At 40.9% G+C, this 23,250-nt stretch overlaps 1 protein-coding gene across 4 annotated transcripts in view; it reads right to left on the bottom strand.

Annotated features, from left to right (window-relative positions):
- HDAC4 (histone deacetylase 4) overlaps nt 1–23,250 on the bottom strand; it is a 270,470-nt gene that overhangs the window by 49,206 nt on the left and 198,014 nt on the right. For 3 of the 4 annotated variants that reach the window (XM_085304382.1, XM_085304383.1, XM_085304381.1), the window contains exons 12-15: nt 21,869–22,098; nt 11,161–11,418; nt 8,730–8,916; nt 2,004–2,137 (exon numbers count right to left, since the gene is read on the bottom strand). In XM_085304382.1, the coding sequence (XP_085160508.1) occupies nt 2,004–2,137; nt 8,730–8,916; nt 11,161–11,418; nt 21,869–22,098 (809 nt within the window). The remainder of the gene's footprint in view (nt 1–2,003; nt 2,138–8,729; nt 8,917–11,160; nt 11,419–21,868; nt 22,099–23,250) is intronic. The other variant, XM_085304384.1, reaches the window with a different exon arrangement.

Raw genomic sequence — 23,250 nt, 5'->3', positions numbered from 1 at the left:
CAGATCCCCAGAACTTACTTAACTGGTGTATAATGTCTGAGGCATAGRACAATACATCTGCAACAGTGAAGATAACAAAGAGCATGCCCAAATGTGTCAGTCAGCAATGCCAGCTAAAAAAACAACCTAGGATAAAGCAGGAGCTCAGCAAAAAATAAAATATACACACTATCAAAAGTTCTGATTGCTGTCATCCAGGTGTTGCTGTGGTCATAACACATCTACTAATAACTCTTCAAATAGCCACCTCTTTCAAAGTGCTGCTATGCAGATTGCACTGTTGTAACCCATAAAAAAATGCAGATATAGAACCCGCTGTATAAGTATTAAGTGTCGCCATCATCATGTAAACAGTTCTTTTAAAGCTTTACACGTCAGAAGCTCAAAGAGGAAATCTGTGGGGGGAAGCAGGGGAAACGYAGGGTATAGTACATTCTGTCATTAATGGGACTTTCTGCATAGGCACCAGGGATTAAAAAAAAARAAGAAGAAAAAGGAATAATAATTATTAGGTCAGGTTCCAAAATTCCTTCAAGGTCAACTGCATCATGGAATACGTCCCACAGAATGCAGCATTCTGCTTGCAACACCCGCAGTGATCCTGTCTTTGGGGTAATGCAAAAAGCTTTACGAATCACTTCAAACAGCTCAGCACACATCCCAATCTAGGGAGCGCTTGTGACTCAAATTCATCCCTTCGCCACGCAAGTGCCCCTGACTCCAAGTTTGCTAAAGGAAACGTATGTTGCATCTTGCACTCCTTCCTGCTCAGAGAGAGACAGACTCTGGCAGCAGATCTTCAGAAAGAGTGTGAAAAAAGGGTTTTGACCCTTTTTGACCCTGCACAAAATTACACAGGTCCAGTACCACAGAAAGAGAATCAATGACAGTGGTGCCAGGAAAAAAGCCTGTCAAGAAGAGAGGAGTGGAAAGAGGAGGTGGAAGGAGGATGGAGAAAGAGGGCAAAGTTGTGCCCAGCAAGCTCAGGAGAAAAGTTACAATAAAGAAGAAAATTTTCACGCTGACYTGGACACAAGTGGGAAAAACAGAGATGAAGGATTAGAAAAGCCGACTAGAGAAAGGAAGCAAGCCTCAGGAGAGTGCCTGGCTATCCCTGAAAGGCAGGAGACTCACTGAAGAAAGGAAATGCATTGAGGCAAGCAAGCCAATATCACATATTTATGGTTTTCAGGCAAAGGAAAGGTCACAATATGGTTGAATTTTGCCACTGTTCGAAAGGGAAACATAGGTGGAAATCAGGTGAATTTCAAGGACAGCTCCAAGAGTTGTTGTGAGAGAAACCCAAACTACCAARCTAAGGAAACAACAACTTTTGCAACAAAACAGCTGCTCCTTGGAATCAGACTATGAAGAACTTCACACACTGGAGCACATCTGTAACATAATTTTAGAAGACTTAGGAGGCAGTTCGTGTTTTGTGATTGAATTATGGCTTCTAGCAGAGCTAGACAACAGCAATGGGGTRTTTGTGTTTTTGTCAGAATAATCCCAGAATTCAATTAAATGGGTCTTTGCAGACACAAACAGGTTTAAAACTCTTCCTYGCTCTCTTCAGCAAGAAATAAGGCTGTGACAGGAGAACTTTAGCTAATGGCAATGCTGCCACCACGTGGATAGTTTTTCTGATTGCTCAGACAGTATTTCTAGCCAGGTTCTGACACAACTCACAGATACAATATGATTCAGTCTCCTCAGGCACTCAGAGAACAGAGGAACCCTATCAATTTATCATTGGCTATTAATAACTATTACTATTAATGCTTATTAATCATTAATATGCTTATTTTAGTATCTAAGCTTTTCTCTTAGTTTGCCTTACTCTTAAAACATACATGTCCAACAAAATATCATCTACATTGATGGCATAGTGTTTAGCTATGTTGTCCAAAGCTCATTCCTTTTATAACAGCTTCATTTCAGCTGATCATTACTTAAAAATAGGTTTTTTTTTTCCTCTCTCTCCTTGCCGGTGTTTTCATTACCTCGCACTTGCCACGGAGACCTGTCTCCTGGAGCCGGGACCAGATGCTCTGAATTCGCCCTGCGTGTTCTGGGTGGCTGTTTGTGTTTCCACAGGTACACTGATGTTTCAGCATCAAGGTGTCGTACACAAGGCCTGCGACAGAGGGCACAAAATTGCTCTCAGAGTAAGTAACCATTTTGCCACATACATGGTGGGGGAAAATAAATAAATAAATAAAAACCCTCAAGTTTTTGACTGCAGCATTCTCTATGCAACAGAGCACTTGCAGGCAGAGGTAGTGTGCATTCTACCAGGAGCTACAGATCTCTAAAAATTAAAATCTTTCAAACCATGGGGGCACCTTCTTTGAAACACAATCAAACCTGTGACAGTTCCTCCCAATAGAAATCCTCAAAGGATATGGAAAATAAATTAATCACCAGCATCACCACAGGCTGAAGTTGTAAGGTTGACTGAAGGAGGTGACAAATGAAAGTTTAAGGATGATTAGAGGTATGTGAGTGCAAATAAGTGATCTAAAAAGGGATTGACAATTACAACTTTTCCACTGAGTGCTTTTATAAATGCTGCTAAAGTGATTCTAGAGTTTGGGATTAAAAACCAGGAGGAGTAAGTTGTTAGAACGCATTCTGTTTCATAACATAGTTTATACTGAAGCCTTCACATCAGCATTATCGGACAACATACTAATTAAGTTTGTTAGCACACACTTGGGAATAATTATTCAGCATGATGTGTAGCTACTTAGCGGTGTTGTTTAACGTGGGAGTCAGGCAGCTAAATCCTCCYGCGTTACCAAGTATTTATGGCATGACAACAGGGTAGGAGACTTTCATTCATGTTCCAGAGTTGCCCAGGTACATTTTTGGAATAGGAGTTGGGATTTCGTAGCCAATAATCCCCTGAATGCAAACAGCAGCTTCTCTACAGCTATGTAGTCTTAGTGACAAAAGACTTGAGCAAAAGAGATGCAATAATACACTTAAATTTACCCTTCCCTTCAGCCAAAAGCTCCAGAGAACAGTACAAATGGGGGGAGGGTGCAAGGGTTCCTGCGAGAAATGTCCATCTGAAAACACAGTACAAAGTTACCAATCAAAGGTCCTAAAGAAAAGCTTTAGAATTAGCAGTGGATGCAGAAGGTATTCCCAGATCGCAGCTTTAAAGGGTCTGTATTAACTGATGCTGCTTCTCTCCACTCCCCCAAGAGCGTACCCTATGCTGTGGCTAGAGGTCTGGACACAGCTGGCACAGCTTCCCTGTGCTGGCTTTCATGCAACCGCTTCACATACTGATAAACAGCACAATTTGCAACTGCAAGGAGTTCAGAGAGGCCCGTTAAAAAAAAAAAAAAAAAAAGGAAAGAAAAAAAAAGAAAAAAAAAGAAAAGAAAGACTCTGAGAAGTTATGTGGACATGTAGCCTGGAGCTGAGCTCTGTGCTGCTGCGTGCACCCAAGTCAGCTACTTTGACTTAAGCTGGAATCACACCTTTTTTGCCTAAGCATAGGCATGTTCTCCTACCAAAAAAATTGTCTTTCTCCTGTGCAACAAACTCTTGCACTGACACTTTCAGCTCTTCAGCCTTAGGGAAGGTATCTGGCAGCTCCTCACTTTGCTGTAGGTGAGTACAAAAGGAGAAAAAAAAATAACACATTGAGTTCTAGGAAGAGAACAGAGCCCTGGTTAATTGGCTAGGTTAGCCAAAGTTCAGTTAAATAGGATTGTGTTATAAAATTCTGTAAAGGTCTCCCAGCTTTGATTCACAGCAAACTTTATGAGAAGCTTCTGGAAAAATCAAGCATTATAAATGCCAACTGAGAAGAAGCAGTAGCCCAACTGTAAGGATGACTGCCCAAGAAAACTTCCCTAGAGTTTCCATCAATGTTCTTTTAAGTTCAAATGTTCTTAAATTAGTGCAAAGTCTGATGATTTCCTTGCTCACGCACGTTTTCCCTCCAAGGTTAATTTATTTTTTTAAGGAAATCATTCTTCAGAGGACTTCATGCATTTTCTTGGTTTGACAAAGTCCTAAAGTGCCCACAAGACCCCACGTAGATAATCTTCTAGACCACATGGGACTGCACTAGGTACTAGGTCAACTCAATTCCTGTGGCTAAATTTAGGAAAGTGATTCTGCTTCCAAACATCTATGGGGACTAACTACATATTACAGAATTAATGCAAAAAGGGCCATGTGTATACATACTCTATCTTTCAACATATATTTTCACACTCAAGACAAATTCTTCATTTTAAACAAAAACAAGAGGTAAGTCATTTATTAGACAGCTGCTGACCAGTCTGGGTGAAATTCTGGCTCTTTCTGTTAATTGGCTTCAGTGCACCTTTGAGGACCGCATCCTTGAAGGGGCAGTGAGGATTCAGATGTGCATCACCATGGCAGAGAGCCTATCCTGCAGCAAAGCGAATACACACACTCTGCTTACTATTGCTCAGCTTTTTCAAAGGTAAACAACAAAATGAGAGCCCTACTGGGAAATCCTTAATTGTTCAAAATATATGTGCACATCTAAATTTTATTTTGATAATTAAGCCTCTTCCCAAGACCATTCAAAGTTAGGTAGAAAGACACTAAATGAGCCCAGAAGAGCCACCAAATGCAGAACACAGAAAATCTTTCTAAAAGATTTGTATAAAATGTGGTATGGAGTGAATATGTGCTCCTGCACAGACTTCCATGACATTTGTTCAGACTGACGCGTTCTCATCTCAACCTTGTACAATTTGCATCCTTACAACACTCTTCCTGGTCACATACTTGGGAGGACCCTAAAGGGTTAAAAAAGAAAGTTTTCAGAAAAGGTGGCAGTAGGATGCCTATACATCCCTATCGGATAAGTTAACGGGGACTACAGTGGGAATTAAGTAATTTGGTTGAGCTATAAACTTTGTCCTTCCTCAATGATTCAGTGATAACAGTGGTGGCTCAATAAAGTTTTTCTGCACTATAATAATGTATCACTCAATGTTTTTGGTTTTTATTTTTAATTAAGCCACAGAAAACAATGGAACTGGTCCAAGTTCCTTCCTGTGGTTGGGGACACTCAAACGAAGACACACACAAAGCAAAGCTTGACAAGTTAATCTTAAAATACTGAACTACATTGGCCATTACGAGTTAAATTAAGTGGTGCTGGAAGCAATACACCTAAAGACATGAGAACAATCATTTTTAAAGGTCAGCTCTAAAGCCTAACCGACTCGCTTTTCTTGGCAGAACAAACATATGATTTGAGGCTCAGATAATTATATTGCTCTGCACAGGAGAGAATAAATGTCTTCACTGTAAATGAAAAATACTTTAATGCAGAACATCAGAATAATTTGTGGAACCATTTTCACAGGAGATCAGAGACTAGATAATTGGAGCTACGCAAATTAACGGCCTACCCTGAGAAGTCCTATTCAAGTGTGTGGAACAGTGCATGCAGAAGTATTCATTAAAGTCAAGAGGGCTACTCTGCTAGGGAGGGCAAGTTCAAGGACCAGCTTTCTTTTTATACGCTAATATGAAGGAAAATTAAGTGCCATGCATAAAACTGATTGCCTTGAAGATGTCAGGAATGGCACTGCTTTCAAACACATCGTGTTTGAAACAGGTGTTATGTTGTTCTTTTCATACACCTTTGATGTCGCAGGTACTGGTCACTGCTAGAGATTGGAGAATAAATTACACATAAAACAGCAGGATTTCAAGCCATCTGGTCCTAACGCCATTCAGAGGAAACATTAGGATTGTCTGTACAACACTCTGAATGTAAAAGTGATGAAGAATTCCTTGTCTGTTGGACAATAACTGATCTTGGAGCAGCCATACTTGTGGCTAGACTAATCTTGGTTTCCTTCCTTAGGGCCACTGAACAGGGTTCTTTTCGCCAACCCTCTCACAAAAAGATCACAGCATCTCAAATACAAATTTCTATAAAACCCAGAGTACATAATTATGGTAGAATCAGTCTCAAAAGCAGTTGCTTCCCAGTCAGCCTGATTTTCCTCGTGAAAAAGAAGCCTAATGCACTTTGGCACTGCTTGCCTTGAAAAATAACCAAGATAATTTCCTGCCCTTTAAAGAATAGTTCAAGTCTAGTGATTAAGGCTTAGCATCCACCTCCAAACACACTGATTTTGATACACAGTAGACAACTTCAAGAAAACGGAACCAATCTAACTAGTGCACACACATTCAATTTGTGAAACGTCTGGCTTTCCTTTCTATGCTTGTGTGTTCTTTTTTCTGGCAACCCTAAGGAAACAGTGGCAGCTTATTAAACTACTCCTTCCTTCCCATTGGTGGRCATACAATAACCAGGTTTGTCTGAAGGACTTCTCCTGGAGAATTAAACACAGGGGTTTTACGGCCTGAGTGTGGAGAAGGATTTAAATGGACTATTTGTTCAAGCAGAAAGAAAACCAATGGGAAAATGATTATCCTTCCTGAAAACTTTCTTCCATCCAGTTTCCATGAATTGGGCAACTGGCATCTCACCTTTCATGCCCTGCATCTTTACTAGTGTCAGCACATGCCAAACAACACTTTCTCCCTTGATAGCATCTTATTGCCTCTTTCCTTCTCCATTCACGTAGCATAAGCGTAAAGGACTGCACAATGGAAAATCAGTAGAAAAGCAAGCCTTTGAGACTTAATATGGCTAAATGCTATGAAAAGAATGTTTAACAGGTGAAAGACACTAAACATTCTTCATACCAATGAACCGGATTAAGTAAATGTCTGGTACTGTATAACAGCAAYATGATATTCTGCTTTTTTATTAAGCCACTTTTTTTTATCCTACTGCCGAGGAAAATAAATCTTAAAATTTTAAGTRTCTTTTCAAAGAAGTACACTCTTCAAAGTCTTATTACTACATTCTTATATAATTTATAATGAAATTCAGCAGTACATTTTTGACTAAAACGTATATCCTCTGGTAGAAAGTGCTACTGTACATTCAAAGTCTTACACATGATTGACAAGACAGTTTAAATACCAGAGGAGGAGAAGGGAAGAAAGAAAAAGAACAAATAATCTCTTAAAGTAGGGTCAGTCTTCATTCCTTGTTTTAAAAGCATCAAGATTTGGGGCTAAGTGTATCATGTGCTCAAGTTTCATCTGGTTTGATTGGGAGCCAGGGGCCTACCCTTCTTTGTATCCTCGGCAAAAGCCAAACTCTAAAATAATCTTGTTCCTTCTGATGCTGCAACTGGTTGTATCAGAAATTCAGGTCACCAAAAATTCAAGATTTAGCTATTAACAACAAATACAGACTTGAAGGGCTGATTTCCAAAAATCAGATGCTACTTGGGCTTTTAGAAAGCTGATTGCATGTGCTTCCCACTCTGGACCTAACAGCTGACGAAGAAAGTCATATGTACCTTATCATTCTTATTATACCATTAGAGTCTGTAAACAAACCCAACCCACAGTGCTGATTTTAATGATGAAAAAAGTATGGGTTAAAGTAAGATTAAATGGATTAATCAAAGTGAAACAAAACCACAAGTTGCCTTTATTTAGGGCAAYATTTTTTTCTCCTTTTTTTTCCCTCTCCTCTCCCCAGGGTGCACACCATATGGCAAAATGTTCATTCATAAAGCAGAGCTTGACATTTRGGGAAGAGAGGACTGGAAAAGCAGTCAACACTAAAATTAGTTTGCTTAACGCCCCAACATAGGACTTGAAAAATWGCATGTAATTAACTTTTATCTGTTACTAAAGCTACTGAATAGACAGAATGGATTTGGAGAAGAAAAATGTTGGTCAAAGGTCCTCATTGATTTTAGAAGAACAGTTACCCTTCATATTTAATCTTTGTGGGGACATTAACACTTTCCTTCCATTTGTGCATTGCACTAGACAAATGCAGAACTGTAGTCACAATTTTGAGATGAAGACAGAGTAGGTAAGAAAACTGTCTTCACTCWGTTTCTGCATACTGACAACTTGAAATAATCAACTCATCTCACCTTTCTGATGCATTAGCTTTTGCCAGGTATACTGGCCTTCTCTCTCTCTTGTTTTTTCTTTTTTAASCTACAGGAACAGCCCCTCCTTGGTGGACACTGTGTGTTACAGAAAGGGGTGGTCTAGCACAGAGTCCAAAACAACTAATTTACGCTGCAAAGTTGTGCAGGAACTAGAGAAGATGTGAAAAATACATCAAATAAATAGATATCACAGGTCCTGGTAGCATTAGGTCTCCCCAGACCATCTGGCATGGTGTCCTTTCTCAATAACATTGGGCTCTGCTCTCGTCACATCTAAATCACCCCTGTCATAGTGTATGACTCAACTTCCTTTTTTTTCAGGAGGAACATACTTAAGTGTGACACTACATTTTATTCATTTTGCAGATTCTTTTCTCGATAGGCTARACAGTGTCTATCTTACTGGGGAAAGGAAAAGAAGGGTAACAAGATATAAAAGGATTGAATCTTATTCTGAAAGATCGCTGGACATTACGGAGTCTACAACCACAGTTGAGATTCAGATCCCAAGCGGATGGCCTTGTACGGACACAGGGCCTGAGCAGGGCTGCAAGTAAGCTTTCCCACTAGAGTACACCTTTCCACCTAAACGAGGAATATGATCTCTCTACTGCCACTGTATAACCACTGCTGGCWTTCTGAAAGCAAAAAAGGATAACAAGGCAAAGAGGTCACCAGAGCCCCGCTGATTAGGTGTCCTATGGCCTAAAACGTTACCTGTTGTGAACCTTGGCTTAGTGGGTGGCTCCTGTACAGACATAGGGAAGGTGGCTGAGGCAGGTGAGGACTGTGCACGGGACAAAGGCCGATGCCCTCCAAAAGAGACCGGCATGCCAGCTGCCTCCAGCGATGCCTGGTAGTTTCTCAGCTGGTGAATGCGTTGCTGCTCCAGCAGGAGGGCTTGCTGTGCGGAAGAGAAAGGGGTAGCTGCTGAAAGCCTGTGTGGTGCCTCAATAAAACAGTTTTTAAGGATTTTTACATATTATGTTTGCAGGTTTTGACTCATTTACCTGACAAACGAGYGTGAACACACATTATGCAGCACAGATGTGCTTCTAGACTGAAGCCAGGCAAGTGGCACGACAGCATGGTCAAACCTCAACCTTGAAGCTGGTATACGCTATGTCATGAGAAGAAGCTGCATCATCTTCCCTCCGCTCTGGYGACTTACTCCTACTCCTGTGCCACCCCTGCCACGGCACTAGTGTATTAGCAATGCAATGCACCAGGTCAGGGAACGGCTTCAGCTGAACTGCATCCTAAGGACCACATTCAAATTACAGCCTAACATGGTTCCCATTCCCTCTATTTATTCACYGTTCTCTCCGAGACAAAGTAATTGGAAAATAAATACTTCTTTTCAAGATCACTCAGGTAGGATCGTGCATTCAGGACTTCAGGGGGAGGCTGCCCATTTACAGGAATGACTTGATTGCAGTCCATCATTAGCAGCATATTAAATTTTGTTTCTCTCCTTTTTTTTTTTAAGAAAGCAATGGTGCCCAGATCAAAGAAATAAGGCCTCGTTTAAGGATGACTGKCATTGGTCTTGATCCTCTGAGGCAGCACTGTTATGAAGCTAACACTATCTGACTAGTAACTGAAAATATCTTCTCTGAGCAATAGCCAGTGATGTTCATATGGGACATAYGTGTCAATTCTGCAGCACTAGGGAGGTGGCAGGGAGCAGCTAGATGCAAATCGTCWCACAGAGGGACCACTTATGCCTAATTCACAGACATTTCAACTGCAAATTTGGCACAAGTCTGCCTTCYCTAGCCAAGGGCTGTGCATTTGCTCAGAATGCTACACCCTGGCATCAACACAGCTATCTGTTCCTGGCTGTAGATCCCATGCAGTGGTTACACAAGGCTCTGGATCATCAGATGCTCAATTTTAAAGACTGCAAATATGAGTAGAGCAGGGGTACCTTAGGAGAATCAACACCTTCTTACCTGTGTGACTGCTACAAAGACAGACTGCTATGGAGAGACAGATATGTTAATTAGGGAGGTCACGCCATACTATATCTTTATTGGATTTATTACTATGCATCTGTCTTTTTCACCCACAAAAGCCAGCACACCTGAAATCTCTAGGATCTGTGGCTGTGAAGAGAGAATCCCCTTCAACAAAACTTGTCACCCAGTCTCTTTATCTAGCTGTTCTTTGGAAGAGTTAATCAGTTTTAACAAAATCAGGCTGAAATAAAATCCTCAGCTAATGGCAACCACAGTGGTCAGAAATGKTAAGACTTCTTTTGTCTTCCTAAAGAAACAAAGAGAAAGTGGCTCTGGAACTACAAGCACATTGACTACATTTTGTGCAAGTGATCCAGATTCCCCTCCCTGTGACTTTGGAGATGACAGGGTGACTGCACRAAAGGATAGCACTGACTTTATCAGAAGATTTCTTTATGTAGCAAACCCTCAGGAGCTAGTTCCCTTAGCTTCTTGCCATTAGAGTGGTATTAGGCAGTCACAGAGAACCAAGTCCCAAATGGTCACTGTGATAGTGCAGGAATTTACTCTTCAAATCAACTGTTCCACTTCATTTGCAAGMCTTTTTCTCCCCTTGTCCTCTGCCAGAGCGTGTAATAGCGCATTTATGAATATTAGGTCTAGTCATATGTATGGACCACATGCTCCTATCCTTAGCAAAATGGGTACAAGCAACGGTGTACGTGTGAAATTAGTTTAATGCTAATCTCCCCACTTTCTACCTATACATGGATGGCTCAGTCCTATATGATGATTACAACCTACCATTCAAAGCCTGGGAAAATCTTCAACTATTCAGAACTCACTAAACTTAGATATTTGGGTCGGTCACTGCCCTATTTTTGCATAGCTGCCTAACRGTGATTGCAGATCCAACAGCTCCTAGCAGCTCCAACCCTCTCTCACCTCACAGATGCCTATCTGCTTGATTTTATTTCACAGTAACGCTACTTAGATTGTTTCCTATCACTCAAAACGCTGCTAAACTCCTCAACTTCATCATTGGAGCATACAGTACACTTCTAGCCACTGCGGTTTTCCTAGGTTGTTGGTGTCACTGTGCCCATGGACATATCCTTAATTTTTCACATCATGAGAGAGCAGAGAGAGCACCAGCAGTCCCCCTTGATGATGCTTTGAGAGCTCACCTGACGAAAGAGCAGCTCCTGTTCAGCCTGCCTCTGACCAGGCTCCAGCTCCTGCTGTGGATCTGCTTCCTCCTCATCACTCTCAATGGGTTCCTGCTTCACTTGCACCATGTTGGCCAACCCTGGGGCCTCCTTCTGGCTCGCAACTCTCTCACTGTATGGCTCCTCCAGAAGGGCTTGGTGTTCCCTTAACTCTTCTTCTGTCTCCTCAGGGTGGCTTTCATGCTGGCGAGCTGGCTCGTTGGGTTTTGATATGATCTGAAAMCATCCAACAGGTTAACTGATAAAGTATCAGTATATATATCAGTTAAAGCTGACTCTGTTCCCCTCAAAGAGTMAGCTTTATGAAAGCAAAAATTGTGATACATAGCTCATATCTTATAAACCAAGTCCAAAACAACTGTGTAAGAGAAAGATCAGGTCAGCCTTGGCATTAAGTGCTATCACAGAAATCTTGTGTCCCAAGTAATGTTGCACTTGATTTGGCTCTAAAGAAATTAGAATCTCTTAATCCTACACAGTTCTGGATGCTACTTTGCAAGTCCACAAAGGAGAAGCGCAAGACCCATCACTACATTTGGCAATTAAAATCTAGAAAAAGTAAATGATAGATCAACCCTCAAAAGGATTTCTGCTTTCTTGTTTGGCCAGTTTCTTTTTTAATTATCCCATAAATTTTATCTTATAAGGTGGGACGACATCATACAGACACCTTTGAAGATTGCACTCTTAACAGTTTAGTTTAGAGGATATTGAGGACACTAAACTTCTGTACAGGAATAAACAGTAAGAAGTAAAAGAGTCACTCTAATCAGATTTTCTTAACTAGAGGTAGCAAACTTCTCTGGAAATTAACTTCTCTGAAAGCATCTGTTAAAATAGAGAGAACAATATAATTTTCACTGCAATTCACACAGACTCAAAACTTCTGAAAGTTCAGCAGCAAGATAAAATTCATAGTTCTTAAGTCTTAGACTGGTAGTGACTTTTATTTGGAGCAAAAAAAAAAAAAAAAGAAAAAAGAAAAGAAAAAAAAGAAATCTGTGACCTGTTTTTAAATCCAGCACAGATAAATAAATCAGTTCTCCTCTCCTTAAAAGAGTGTAGCTTATAAAGAAAATTGCTGAACTTTGAAAGTTGTCAGGGTAGAGTTTTAAAATGGATTAGGTCATTGGTATGAAAAGCTATACTGATTTTAAATCTAATAAAACTAAATCAAAACACATTTATTGAACACATGCAGAAGGAGCAACTATTCTTAAGTAACATTTGCTGAAGAACACTGGCTTAAACTTGAAACCAACACTTTTCACCTAAACTTAGGAATAAAGGCTCTGTGATATAACTTAAGTAAACCTACGCAAAGCAGCATTAGGCATACAAAGGCCATATAAAGGATTAAATGCCGGCAAGCAATGCACCAAGGACAGCAGGGATTGCTCATAACTGGAGCAGAGGATCTCTAATAACTGGAGTCAAAGCTTCTTTTAATATTCAAGCATTATGAAAACCAAAAAGTAGGGCCACATCTTTCCAGCACTTTGTGGATTAYCGAGTTGTGGATGTCTTGACTCCTAAGCTTAAGACAAAACACTGTGGACCACCCCCATACAGCTTAAACTTCTTACTAACGGACAACAACTTTGTTCCTTAAAACTCATCACTTTTGTGACTTTCCCTACCCTGCCCATCCGATTTCAATACCTACAACACACATTGGATAACCAAGCCACATTAACCTCAAGCACTCCGAGGCTTGCTGAATTTAAAGATGCTGGTTTAAAGATAATTAAATCACCATGAACCACCTTCCGCTATTTTTTTTCCTGCTTAGATTGCAAGTCTCAAGCTTTAAACTTGATACCTTCTGAACTTGTGAACTGTTCAAGATGAGTAATTGCTGGGAAAATAACTTACAATGTCACTGTCAAATCTAATGGAAATGAGAAGCACTTCCCTGTAAGATTTCAATTATTCTAACTCCATAAAAATGTAAGAAATTAAATGAAAAACATGTGTAAAATGCTACAGTGAAGGTTTAAAGATCAAGTGGCCAACAACAAGGACATTTCAACTACTTAGGTTGCTCTCTCAACGTAAAATCAATCTCCTGGTAAGCCATTTGTCCTAGCTGCTACAGTCTATTCTCCTTAAAGCAAAAATTTCCGAAGTATGTACTCTGTATGAACATACTCCATATACTACATAAGGATGTGCATCCCAGATCCATTAATTATCCCTGAAAGGCTTCCATTTCTGAAATTTTATGAGTATTTGCTTGTGTTAAAATCAAGACAATAGTTTAAGAAAAAAATWAGGTAATGTAAGTGCAAGGGATTGAATGTAAAGTTAAGATGGTATTTAATATGTTTACAAATATATCTGAAATAATAAACAGTTATTCAATGCGCCATAAACAACTTCTTATCTGAAGTAGCTCTTTAGCATCCTTTGCAATGAGGTTATTCCTCTATTTTCAAACACAGTCTCCTCTGGCTATCACATACTGGTACCATAAAATATTGTTAAGAGCACTGCCTCCCTAGCCTTGGACAGCTGTTTCAATGCAACAGAAACTAGACATCTTGATTTACAAGCATTATTAAAAGACTAGATATCATCAGGTCAGATACCTTATCTACCTTTTCAGAACTTGAAGAATGTAGAAAAAAAGAAAATCTTGCCAACGTCAGGTCCGAATAAAGGCAATCCAAAGAATTAATTGKTTTTTTTTGTGAAATGCCTCATAAGGAAAAAAAAAATATGGCTGTGTTTCCCTGCTACTAAAATTTCAGCTTATTTGAAATCTGAAAGAGACCATACTCTATCTACTGAACCCTCTCTTAGGGCGCTGGGAAGTCCCACATACTGCCAAACAGGCTACAAACATAGGAGAGACCTCTTAACATCTAATATTTTTTGAAATCTATGAAACTGTTCTGCCTAAGTTTTTTTTATAACTAGCTGCTCTGAGATGAACAGGGAAACCCTCATTGTGCAGTGCAAGTATGACTTTCTACTACCTCTCATAAAGTAATCACAGAGTAATCAAGAGACTCCAACAGAAAAATGCTGAAGAAGTTCCTAGAAAGATACAACTACTGCATTTTTCCCTTTGGACAGCAAAAGTCACAGAGACCTGTTTGGTCTTAAACAGCAGCTCATGAGCTCCTATGGAAGCAGATGAAGAACTGAAGAGCTTCCAAAAGAATAGACTGCAGTGCTTCTTATCCAGATAGACCAACTCTGATAGAACTGTGCACTTTCGAACCCTTCTCTGAACAAAACAAGCAGTTACAGAGGAAGTTCAATGGTCCTGCATAATTAAAGGACAAGATTCCTTCAACAGTGGATGTGACGAAACATCTCAGCTATCTATGACAGAGATGAAATTTGGTCAAGACTTTAGGTAAAACTTCAGTTAGACCAACTCTCAAGATCTCTTTTACAGTGTAGGAGTCCACCACTGGGCTGTGGCACTTTTGTAGTGTTGCTCATCCATGGAAACGGTTGCCCAGAGTAGGGAATAAGCTGCTACAGGTTTGAATCCCTAAGTGGACTGCAATACTGGTAAAAGTCTTCTGGGAAAGGGCATCTCTGCTGTAGGGAATACCTTCAGAAAGTTCAGCATTGTTGGACTAACTATACAAAGGACACAGATGGGAGGCTGAAATCACAACCACACGCACCTTCAGACTGAAGAACAGAYAATCACATTTTCATACAGCTCATCCAGTTATCTACAGGTAATAGAAGCTCAAAGAAGTCATGCTTGATAACATGCCAAAAGCCCGTTCTATTCTGCTAGATAAGTCCATCTGGTCAAAACCTTGTGCAGATAAGACTGTGCTGGAAGGTAGAACGATAGCACTACGGCTGAGAACGATCCTTGGAAATGCAGATCAAGTCCTGCTGGGTGGAGTGACTTCCCTCTGTTTTGGGTGAACAGAGTGAAATAGCAGAACATGTCAGTGCGGACCCAGCCAGCATCTGCCTCTCTTTTGTACTGCTAAGATCAGCCATGCAGTCTCCTCCTCCCTCTTGAACAGCACTGTGGGAGATACAGGAGTTGGTGGGACATCACATAATGTCCCACTGACCAGAGGAAGAGAAAAATCAGGTGCAAGGGACTGACTTTTGCACAGTTGTGACTGCCGCACTGTGAAGAACCAAGTGGAAACCTCACTTTCCTTCCTCCGGAAGGAAACTTCTTTCGAAGAAGAAAGAAGTGAAACACAGGGAGGAAAGAGAACAACTTTGGACAGCTGGGGAGACAGTTCTGGTGAAAAAGAGGAAAAAAAGGAGATAAAAAGAAGATAAAGGCTTAGCTCCAAAGCATCCTGAGACAGCCAGTCAAGAAAATGCCTGTCTTGAGTCAAAGAAGTGGCTAGGAATTGAGAAGCAGGAAGAATGCACTGTGGAGCAGGCATGTCAYCTGGGTTGCTCAAGGGAAAGAAAACCACAAGCTGGAAGACTTAAGACTGACTGCATCCACAGGGGAGTGGGCATTTGAAGAAGAGTACATATCGCTGAGGACCTGAATTAATCACTCAGCAATGGCAACACAAGTTCCACTCTTCTGGCTATTCAGTATGGTTCTTGCCGCGTGAGGTACCCCTTGCAGGGTGGGGACCTTTTAATTTTTAACTTCCATAGACMAAACAAGAGATGATAAGGAATGTTGGGAAGAAGTAGAGCTGCACATATGCCATATAGCGAGCTGGCAGTCCATTCTGCAGGAGATGAAGCCAAGAAAAATCTCTCCCTCTCTCTCCCTATTTTTTTTCCCTGAAGTGGTTAGACAGCAGGGAAAAAAAAAAAAAACCTATCTGAAGCAGACTACCTGCTGGAAGGGCCAAGSGAATGCCTGCCTCTGAGCCTGGACCAGAGGGAACAACTGAACTGCAATAAATCAAACAATACCACCTGCCTGCAGGGGGCAAGTAGAGGCAGTGAGAAGAAAACATCTYGCAATCATCAGAAGCTGTCTTCTTCCACCCCTCTCCTAAATAAATTGAATTACGCATTTGACTATATCAGGCACACCTTGACATGTTGCCAGATCTCCCGCAACAATCATCCCATGGAATAGCGGCTTCTGGCAAAACTGCTCAGTATCGTTTACGCCATCAYAGGGGCGAAGAAATGCACATGCAGATGCAGGAAGCCCAAGCTCCTCGCATCCTGCTCAACTGCATTTCATATTCCACTGAGGGAGAGACATACCAGGAATACTGAATGAGTTTTCTAGGAGATCTTTTCAATGCTTATTATACCCAATACTATGTTTGGGCCCTGCAAGCCACCTAGGTCCCTGGCATTGTTGCAGAAGATGGAAGAATTTTGCTACTTTATCAGACAAAGAAAAGACAAAGCGAAGGGCAAAAAATGAAAGGAAGATGTTCTGACTAATAAATGAGTGAAGATTATGTTGAAATAGGCTTCCCTTAAACTGTTCAAAGGCTAATAGCTCTATCTAACTGCTGGACAATACAATCTAAAACATTGTATTTTTCCAACATTACAAATTAAACATTATATATTAAAATCTACTTCAGGAGTCATTTAAGGCTAAGCAGTTAAGGTATTCCAAAAAGAAGAAAAAAATCAGGAAATAGCAACGTTAAATTCTAGTTGCTAATAAATTGTACCCACCCAACACTGCTGCACCACAGTTAAGTCAAGGCACTGTAATTTGGCATATATATGTTGCCCCCACAGAAGAAACACTACTCTTACCAGAGACTGCTAAAAATAGGTTTTACTCAGCACAACCAGCTCCAGTTAGGCATAGTCCATAAGACTAGGCATAAAAGTACAATTTATGACTAAAAGGAAGATCAGTTGTTCTGTTCAGGCTTCTGCGCATTATACATTCAATAGACTGAAGCCAAAACACTCATCTTCACTACAGAAAAGTAAAAAGCAGAATATTCTGGCACAGGATTTGTGAAAATTCACTTGCATATTTCTGTTTGGAGAGGTGATTGCTTCTTCCAGACCTATCGCATTGAAAAGCTCGTCTTTTAGCTCAGAAATAACCGAGATCTGCTAAGAAATCGCTGCCACGTAGAGTTATTTTATCTGATCCCAAAAGGTTACCAGAATACTCTCAAGACAGAAATACCCTTCTGAGTGCCAACGCAGAGCACTAGAGAAACACAAGCAAATCCCTGTTCATCTCTCGCACATAAAAGACTATGATTTGCATCTTAAAAGAGACGGAAGTCTGCATAGAAATCATAATTGCTGAAGATGAGATGATGCTGGGATTGCTGCATATACATATCATACAGTAAAATAACAGTCCTATTTCCTTCCCTGCCCCCTCCATCAAATCCCCTGCAACCATGTTAAAAGAATATTTCTGAAGTTTTGAATGTTAAATGCTGAAAAAGGTAGGAAATAAAAGCATTGGTCTTATTTGTGCCATTTCAGATCAGTTTTCTTGTGCAAAAATAAAACTTTTCTTTTCAGGACTGCAAGACTAGTTGGTATTTATTCTTTTAGGGCACATGCCTCAGATTAGAGGTTGCACAGAGTTCAATTAACAAGCAGTCCTTCAGTACCTTATCCAGAGTCTTATTTAGTGTATCAATCCCCAGTTCAGGAGAAAGAGCTGTTGACATCTACATGTGTTTTGGTAGCGTGTTTATCACTGGAGCATACAGGTGCTTTGCAAGTATTAACATAGCTGTATTCACAAGGAGTCGGCGGCAGGAGGCGAGCTACTGCTTCCGTTTCATCAAATAAGAGATTACGCTTAAAGTATGCACCGTACTTCTTGTTCCAGTTTGATATGTTATTTTTAACGTCAGACGTTTTAGTTTTAGATGCACAAGCACACCTTTACAGCTGAGAGCCCAGCTTCTGCACAACATGGACCAAATGGCCCAAAAAGGGCATTCCAAAAATGAGCAGCAGGCTGTGGTTTGCCAACTGCAACCCTACACRGGTTAAATGCTGGCTTAATGGAATAGCTCAGCATTGCAGAGCTCTGTGACAGGGAGTTAAAAGCCAATTTTCCRTGACAACATTAAACAGCCTTAGCCCTAAGGCCCTTTCTCCTCTTCTAGCAATCCACTTCCTTCTTTACCTGTCCTCCAACTTCTGCAACAAATGAGGGAGAGCTCTATCAACGAGCAGCCTCATTTTTACATTTCTCCTCTGTACTAAGTYTGGCATCTTGCAAAAGAAATAGCATGAGATGACTAAAAATCCTATCAAAAAGCATGTAAAAMAGGAAGTGAGATAGACTCACATGGGAAACTTAATTACTCCCATTTCCGAGTTTGTATGTGCAGTTTTGCAACTTCAGTAATATTCTTTTCACTCCATTTTGCATGCATGTCTCTCATATCCCCAYTTTTACTTTTTCTCTCTCCTCAAAGCAAATGCAGATGGAATCCAAAAGATGGTATCAACCAGGCTGGCTGAGCTGGGACTCCCCTTTTCCCATGGAGCCATACCACTCTCCCTCATGTTGCCCTCTCCTTCCCTTCCCAGTCATTCTCTCATTCCTCACGTTTTTCTGCTTTGACAAAATCTCTGCTTCAAAGCCTCAGGCACCAGGGCACCAGAAAAATCCCCTACATTGTTATTATTATTTATACTCATAAGCAAAACCACATATTTTCCTTAGCCACCTTCTTGGAAAAAGCCAGACTTATTTGGGCTGAAATTTTCTCAAAAATTTAATCTGATGTAGACACCTAACAGGGAAAGTTTAAGGCCAAAGTTTTGAAGTTAAGAAAAATAATAAGCTATCAAAAACAACCTGTATTATTTACAGGAAACACAACACATTTAACAACAGACAGTGTTGTCAGTCCTGCTAATAAATAAAAATCAGCAATCTATTATATTACTTTTAGTTATGCCCTTACTCTCCTATACACAAGTGTCTTAAAATATCTGTGTGTCTGGGAAAAGTCTTTTTCCATGTCAGCAATTGGATGCTATCCCATGGGATAAATTTGCCACACACATACAGAGTTAGTTACTAACTGATTTTAACTCATCACTTAAATCAAACACATGGAAATGGTCTCCCATAGGTATGATATACCCCAATTTTAACAAAGCTGAATTTCCAACTCTGGAACAAAAAAAGATTAAAAAAAAAATCAATTGACTCAAATTATGCATAGGTTCAGACTCTTGGGAGGTCTAAGTGAAAGCCTGAATGAGTGCAGTAGGTACGTCATAGCAAAGCCTTTGGACGCTTGCAAGGGTTGGCAACAGAAAGCCTCAAAACCCTAAACAAACCAGCCGCTGAGCTGCAGCTTCTTCCCTAGCGAAAGGGTTGTACCTAACGCCTCAAGCCTGACGATCCCTATCCTAAGGGTCATTACGCAACGCACGTTTGGCATGGGCTAAGCTAAATTCCTATGGCAACAGCAGCTCCACGCCACGGTGGCGCGTGAGGCTGAACAAAATCCAGGGCTGGCACACACGATACCTAGTGGCAGATATCCAGAAGTACACGATTGACGTCAGCAACTTGTGTAATCATCCTGCCTTAGCTCTCTTCTATAAACAAAGGTTTTTTTGGGTGTGCGTGTGTGTGAGGGTTTCTTTAAATTGTCTCTTTCTCCTTACTGCAAAGTTATTTTTTTTTAATGGGTCACCACACAATCAAGTGAATCCAGCTCCCAGGAGTCATATTTTTTCAGATGACAGCAAGAGTCCAATAAAAATGAAACCAAAGCAATCTGCAAAGCAAGCCTGCCATCTCATCTGTCCCTCAGTCTGAAAACTACCACTGGATTTGCTTGTTTCTAAAAGAAAATCATGTCTGTAACTCCTTGAGAATAACCTTTAGAAAAGCCTAAGCATAACCGTAGAGATCACAAAGGGTCACAAAAGCATTAGACTGATTATGACTGATTTCCCTTTCCCCCAACAGCCTTTTTATAGTGCAAGACTTTAGCTGCTGAAGTACTGGGACAAAATCTCAGCTGGTATAAATTGTCACAGATCCATTCCTAYTACCTGCAATTTGAACACTTGCACTTAAAAGGTGAGTTTTGTTTTCTGATAGACTTTAAAAAAAAAAAGGATACATTTTCTCCTTTTTAATCCATACCCATGCAATCATCTCAAAGCAGCTTYTGCTTTCATTTCAGGCATAATATTGGGATGCCCAGACAGATGATTTCAGCTGCATAGCAATCGCAAAACCTGTGCATTGATGAATGGCATGCTGCAATGCTCACCTCATGTTCTCTAAGTGATTTTCAGAGAGTGAGATAATAAAYGTAGTGCTTGCTTTCTTCAGAACAATTTTTGAATCAAATCATATTAATCTCAAAACAAGCCCTGCARGATGCACGGCAATACTGTCCCTATTTTCAGGAGATAAAAATGGACAGGAAACTGTAATGCTTTACATAGGGCCATAGTTAAAGAGAATTTGGACTGGATATGAGAACAGCTATTCTCTTTTCAAAGGTAATCCCAGTGAAAAATGCTTTAGTAAACCTGAGTATCTTCACTTTCAATTATTTTCTACCGTTGTCACCTCTRAAATTTCTTTTTTCTCCCTCAGATTCATATTAATGTCCCTTCTCCCTTGAGAGCGGGATAAAAAATCATAGAATGGGTAAGGTTGGAAGGGACCTCTGGAGATCATCTAGTCCAACATCTCTGCTCAAGCAGGGTCACCTACAGCATGTTAGACAGGGTTGCAGCCAGGCAGGCTTTGAACATCTCCAGAGAAGGAGACTCCACAGYCTCTCTGGGCAACCTGTTCCARTGCTCTGTCACTCTCACAGGGAAGAAATTMCYCCTCACRTTCAGGCAGAACTTCCTGTGGTTCAGTTTGTGTTGGTCACCTCTTGTCCTKTTGCATGGGACAACTGATAAGAGTTTAGYCCCATCCCCTTGACACCCTCCCTTCAGGTACCTACAGACATTGATAAAATCCCCCCMCAGTCTTCTCTTCTCCAGGCTAAGGCCCAGCTCTCGCAACCTTTCCTCATAGGGCAGATGCTCCAGGCCTCTCATCATCTTTGTAGTCCTATGCTGGACTCTCTCCAGTAGCTCCATGTCCTTCTTGTACTGGGGAGCCCAGAACTGGATGCAGTACTCGAGACGTGGCCTCATCAGGGCTGAGCAGAGTGGCACAATCACCTCCCTCAACCTGCTGGCAACACTCTTCCTAATGCACCCAAGCATACCATTGGCCTTCCTGGCCACAAGGACACATTGCTGCCTCATAGTCAACTTSTCATCCACCAGCACTCCCAGGTCCTTCTCTGCAGAGCTGATTTCCAGCAGGTCAGCCCCTAGCTTTGCACTGGTGCATGGAGTTATTTCTCCCTAGGTGCAGGACTCTGCACATGCACAATACATATTTTCCCCATATACCTCGACAACATTTAATGTTCTTTACTGCAAAATAGGCAACGATGCTGATGTGGATGGATGGTGGCAATGACAGCTTCAAAAAGTATTACTGGAAAGCTTGAAGTTTGACTTGTACTAGCTTTCCGCTACCTGCAACAGAGCTATCGATCCTCACCTTGGTGATGCACGTCCATATCCTCACTGGTRTATCCCTCAGAATCATGAAAAAAGAGGTTTAAGGATGAAGGTYTTTTGATAATGGAGTTAGTTACATTACAGCACAAGAAACAAACAACACAGGCTAAAGATGGTGTTGATGCTGTATGAGTAAGAAATTCTTTGGAAGYATCATGCCTACCTTGTTGATGTGCAGTTGCTGTTGCTGGAATTGCTGTTTATGTTTCTCCAAAAACTGCTGATGCTGCTGCTGGATCACTAACTGCTGGAGGGCCTGGGCGTTCTGGGGAAGGGGAGCAGACTGTGTGCGCCCCAGCGGGCGATGCTGCCGGAGTTTGTGTATTGAAGGGGAGACCCGTTCTCCACCAACCAGAGACTGTGCATGGAGGGGCAGTCCTGAAAGATACCAGTCTGAAGATAATATGGAGGAAAAAACAGCAGAGAAGAAAAAAAAAGGAAGAAAGGAAGGGAAAAAAACGGCTGTTGAGTAACACTGATGGTGACAATGAGATACACTGTTAAAACCAGCCACCTCGCCATTTACAGCTGAAGTATCCTTAAAGAGAACAGAAAACAATTAATTACTGTTGGATGGAATAATACTTTGTTTGCTTTTGAATTCTTTGTTTGCTTGTTTGCTCAGAGACCACAAGGAATGCTTCATTTCTGAAAATCAGCAATACTTTATGGATCCTTCCATCTCCTAGTGGAGGACATGGATTTAACATCCTAATGGTTACTTCTAGGAGGTGTTAAAATCTTACAGCTTGCTTTAGTCCAGGAATAATCTCAGGTTCATTTTTAAGAAAGCACCAGCCCAACCTGTCCCCCACAATATCCGGCTATTACATCTTACAGTGGACTTCATTAGAAACACTGAAGATGTATGATGATGAAGCTGCTTCTCCTTGTAAATCACATGGAGAAGCATAGTTGCTATTGGCTGCATCACACCTGCTCTGTAGAAATGACTAGGAATGAAAACTTCCACCTGATAAACCTCAGATCAGATGAGCCTTGGAAAAAAGGCTCTCTACTGGAGTATTTCAAGAATATGAGAGTAGTATATTTAGAAAGAAGGTAAGTTAAGAAACAAGATGACAAAAAGAAATAATTGTTTCCATCATTATTGTGTATATTCATGCTGGTAACTTCCTGAACATGTAATGGCTATTTTGGGAGGCATACATTACTCATGCCCTAGAAAACAGGGTCTCCCGGATGACCATCCTGTGAAGCACCTCTCTGATCCCTGCTAMGGGCATTTGTTCAGCAAGTATCTTCTCCTCTTAGTTGTTCTCATGGTAAGCTAGTTCTTGTCCTGCTCTCTGGAAGACATACCTTCATGTATTTTTAGAAACCTGGGACAAGACAAGCCCAACACAAAATCAAACTCAAGAGTGGAGCCTCTGAGAATAAGCCTGTGCTGTTGCCAGTTAATGCCTTGAGAGAGAAAGTCATCAATGSTGTGAACTGCTGTGTGTCCAATAGGGATATAACCGTGCATGCTTTTAGCAAAAAATATATTCTTTTGATTTACTCCACTCCATAAAAAGAAATAAA

The sequence above is a fragment of the Rhea americana genome, unplaced genomic scaffold, assembly GCF_003343005.1.
Source record: "Rhea americana isolate MKP2758 unplaced genomic scaffold, rheAme1 scaffold_209, whole genome shotgun sequence".
Taxonomy (NCBI): domain Eukaryota; kingdom Metazoa; phylum Chordata; class Aves; order Rheiformes; family Rheidae; genus Rhea; species Rhea americana.
This window is presented reverse-complemented; position numbering and strand designations above follow the sequence as displayed.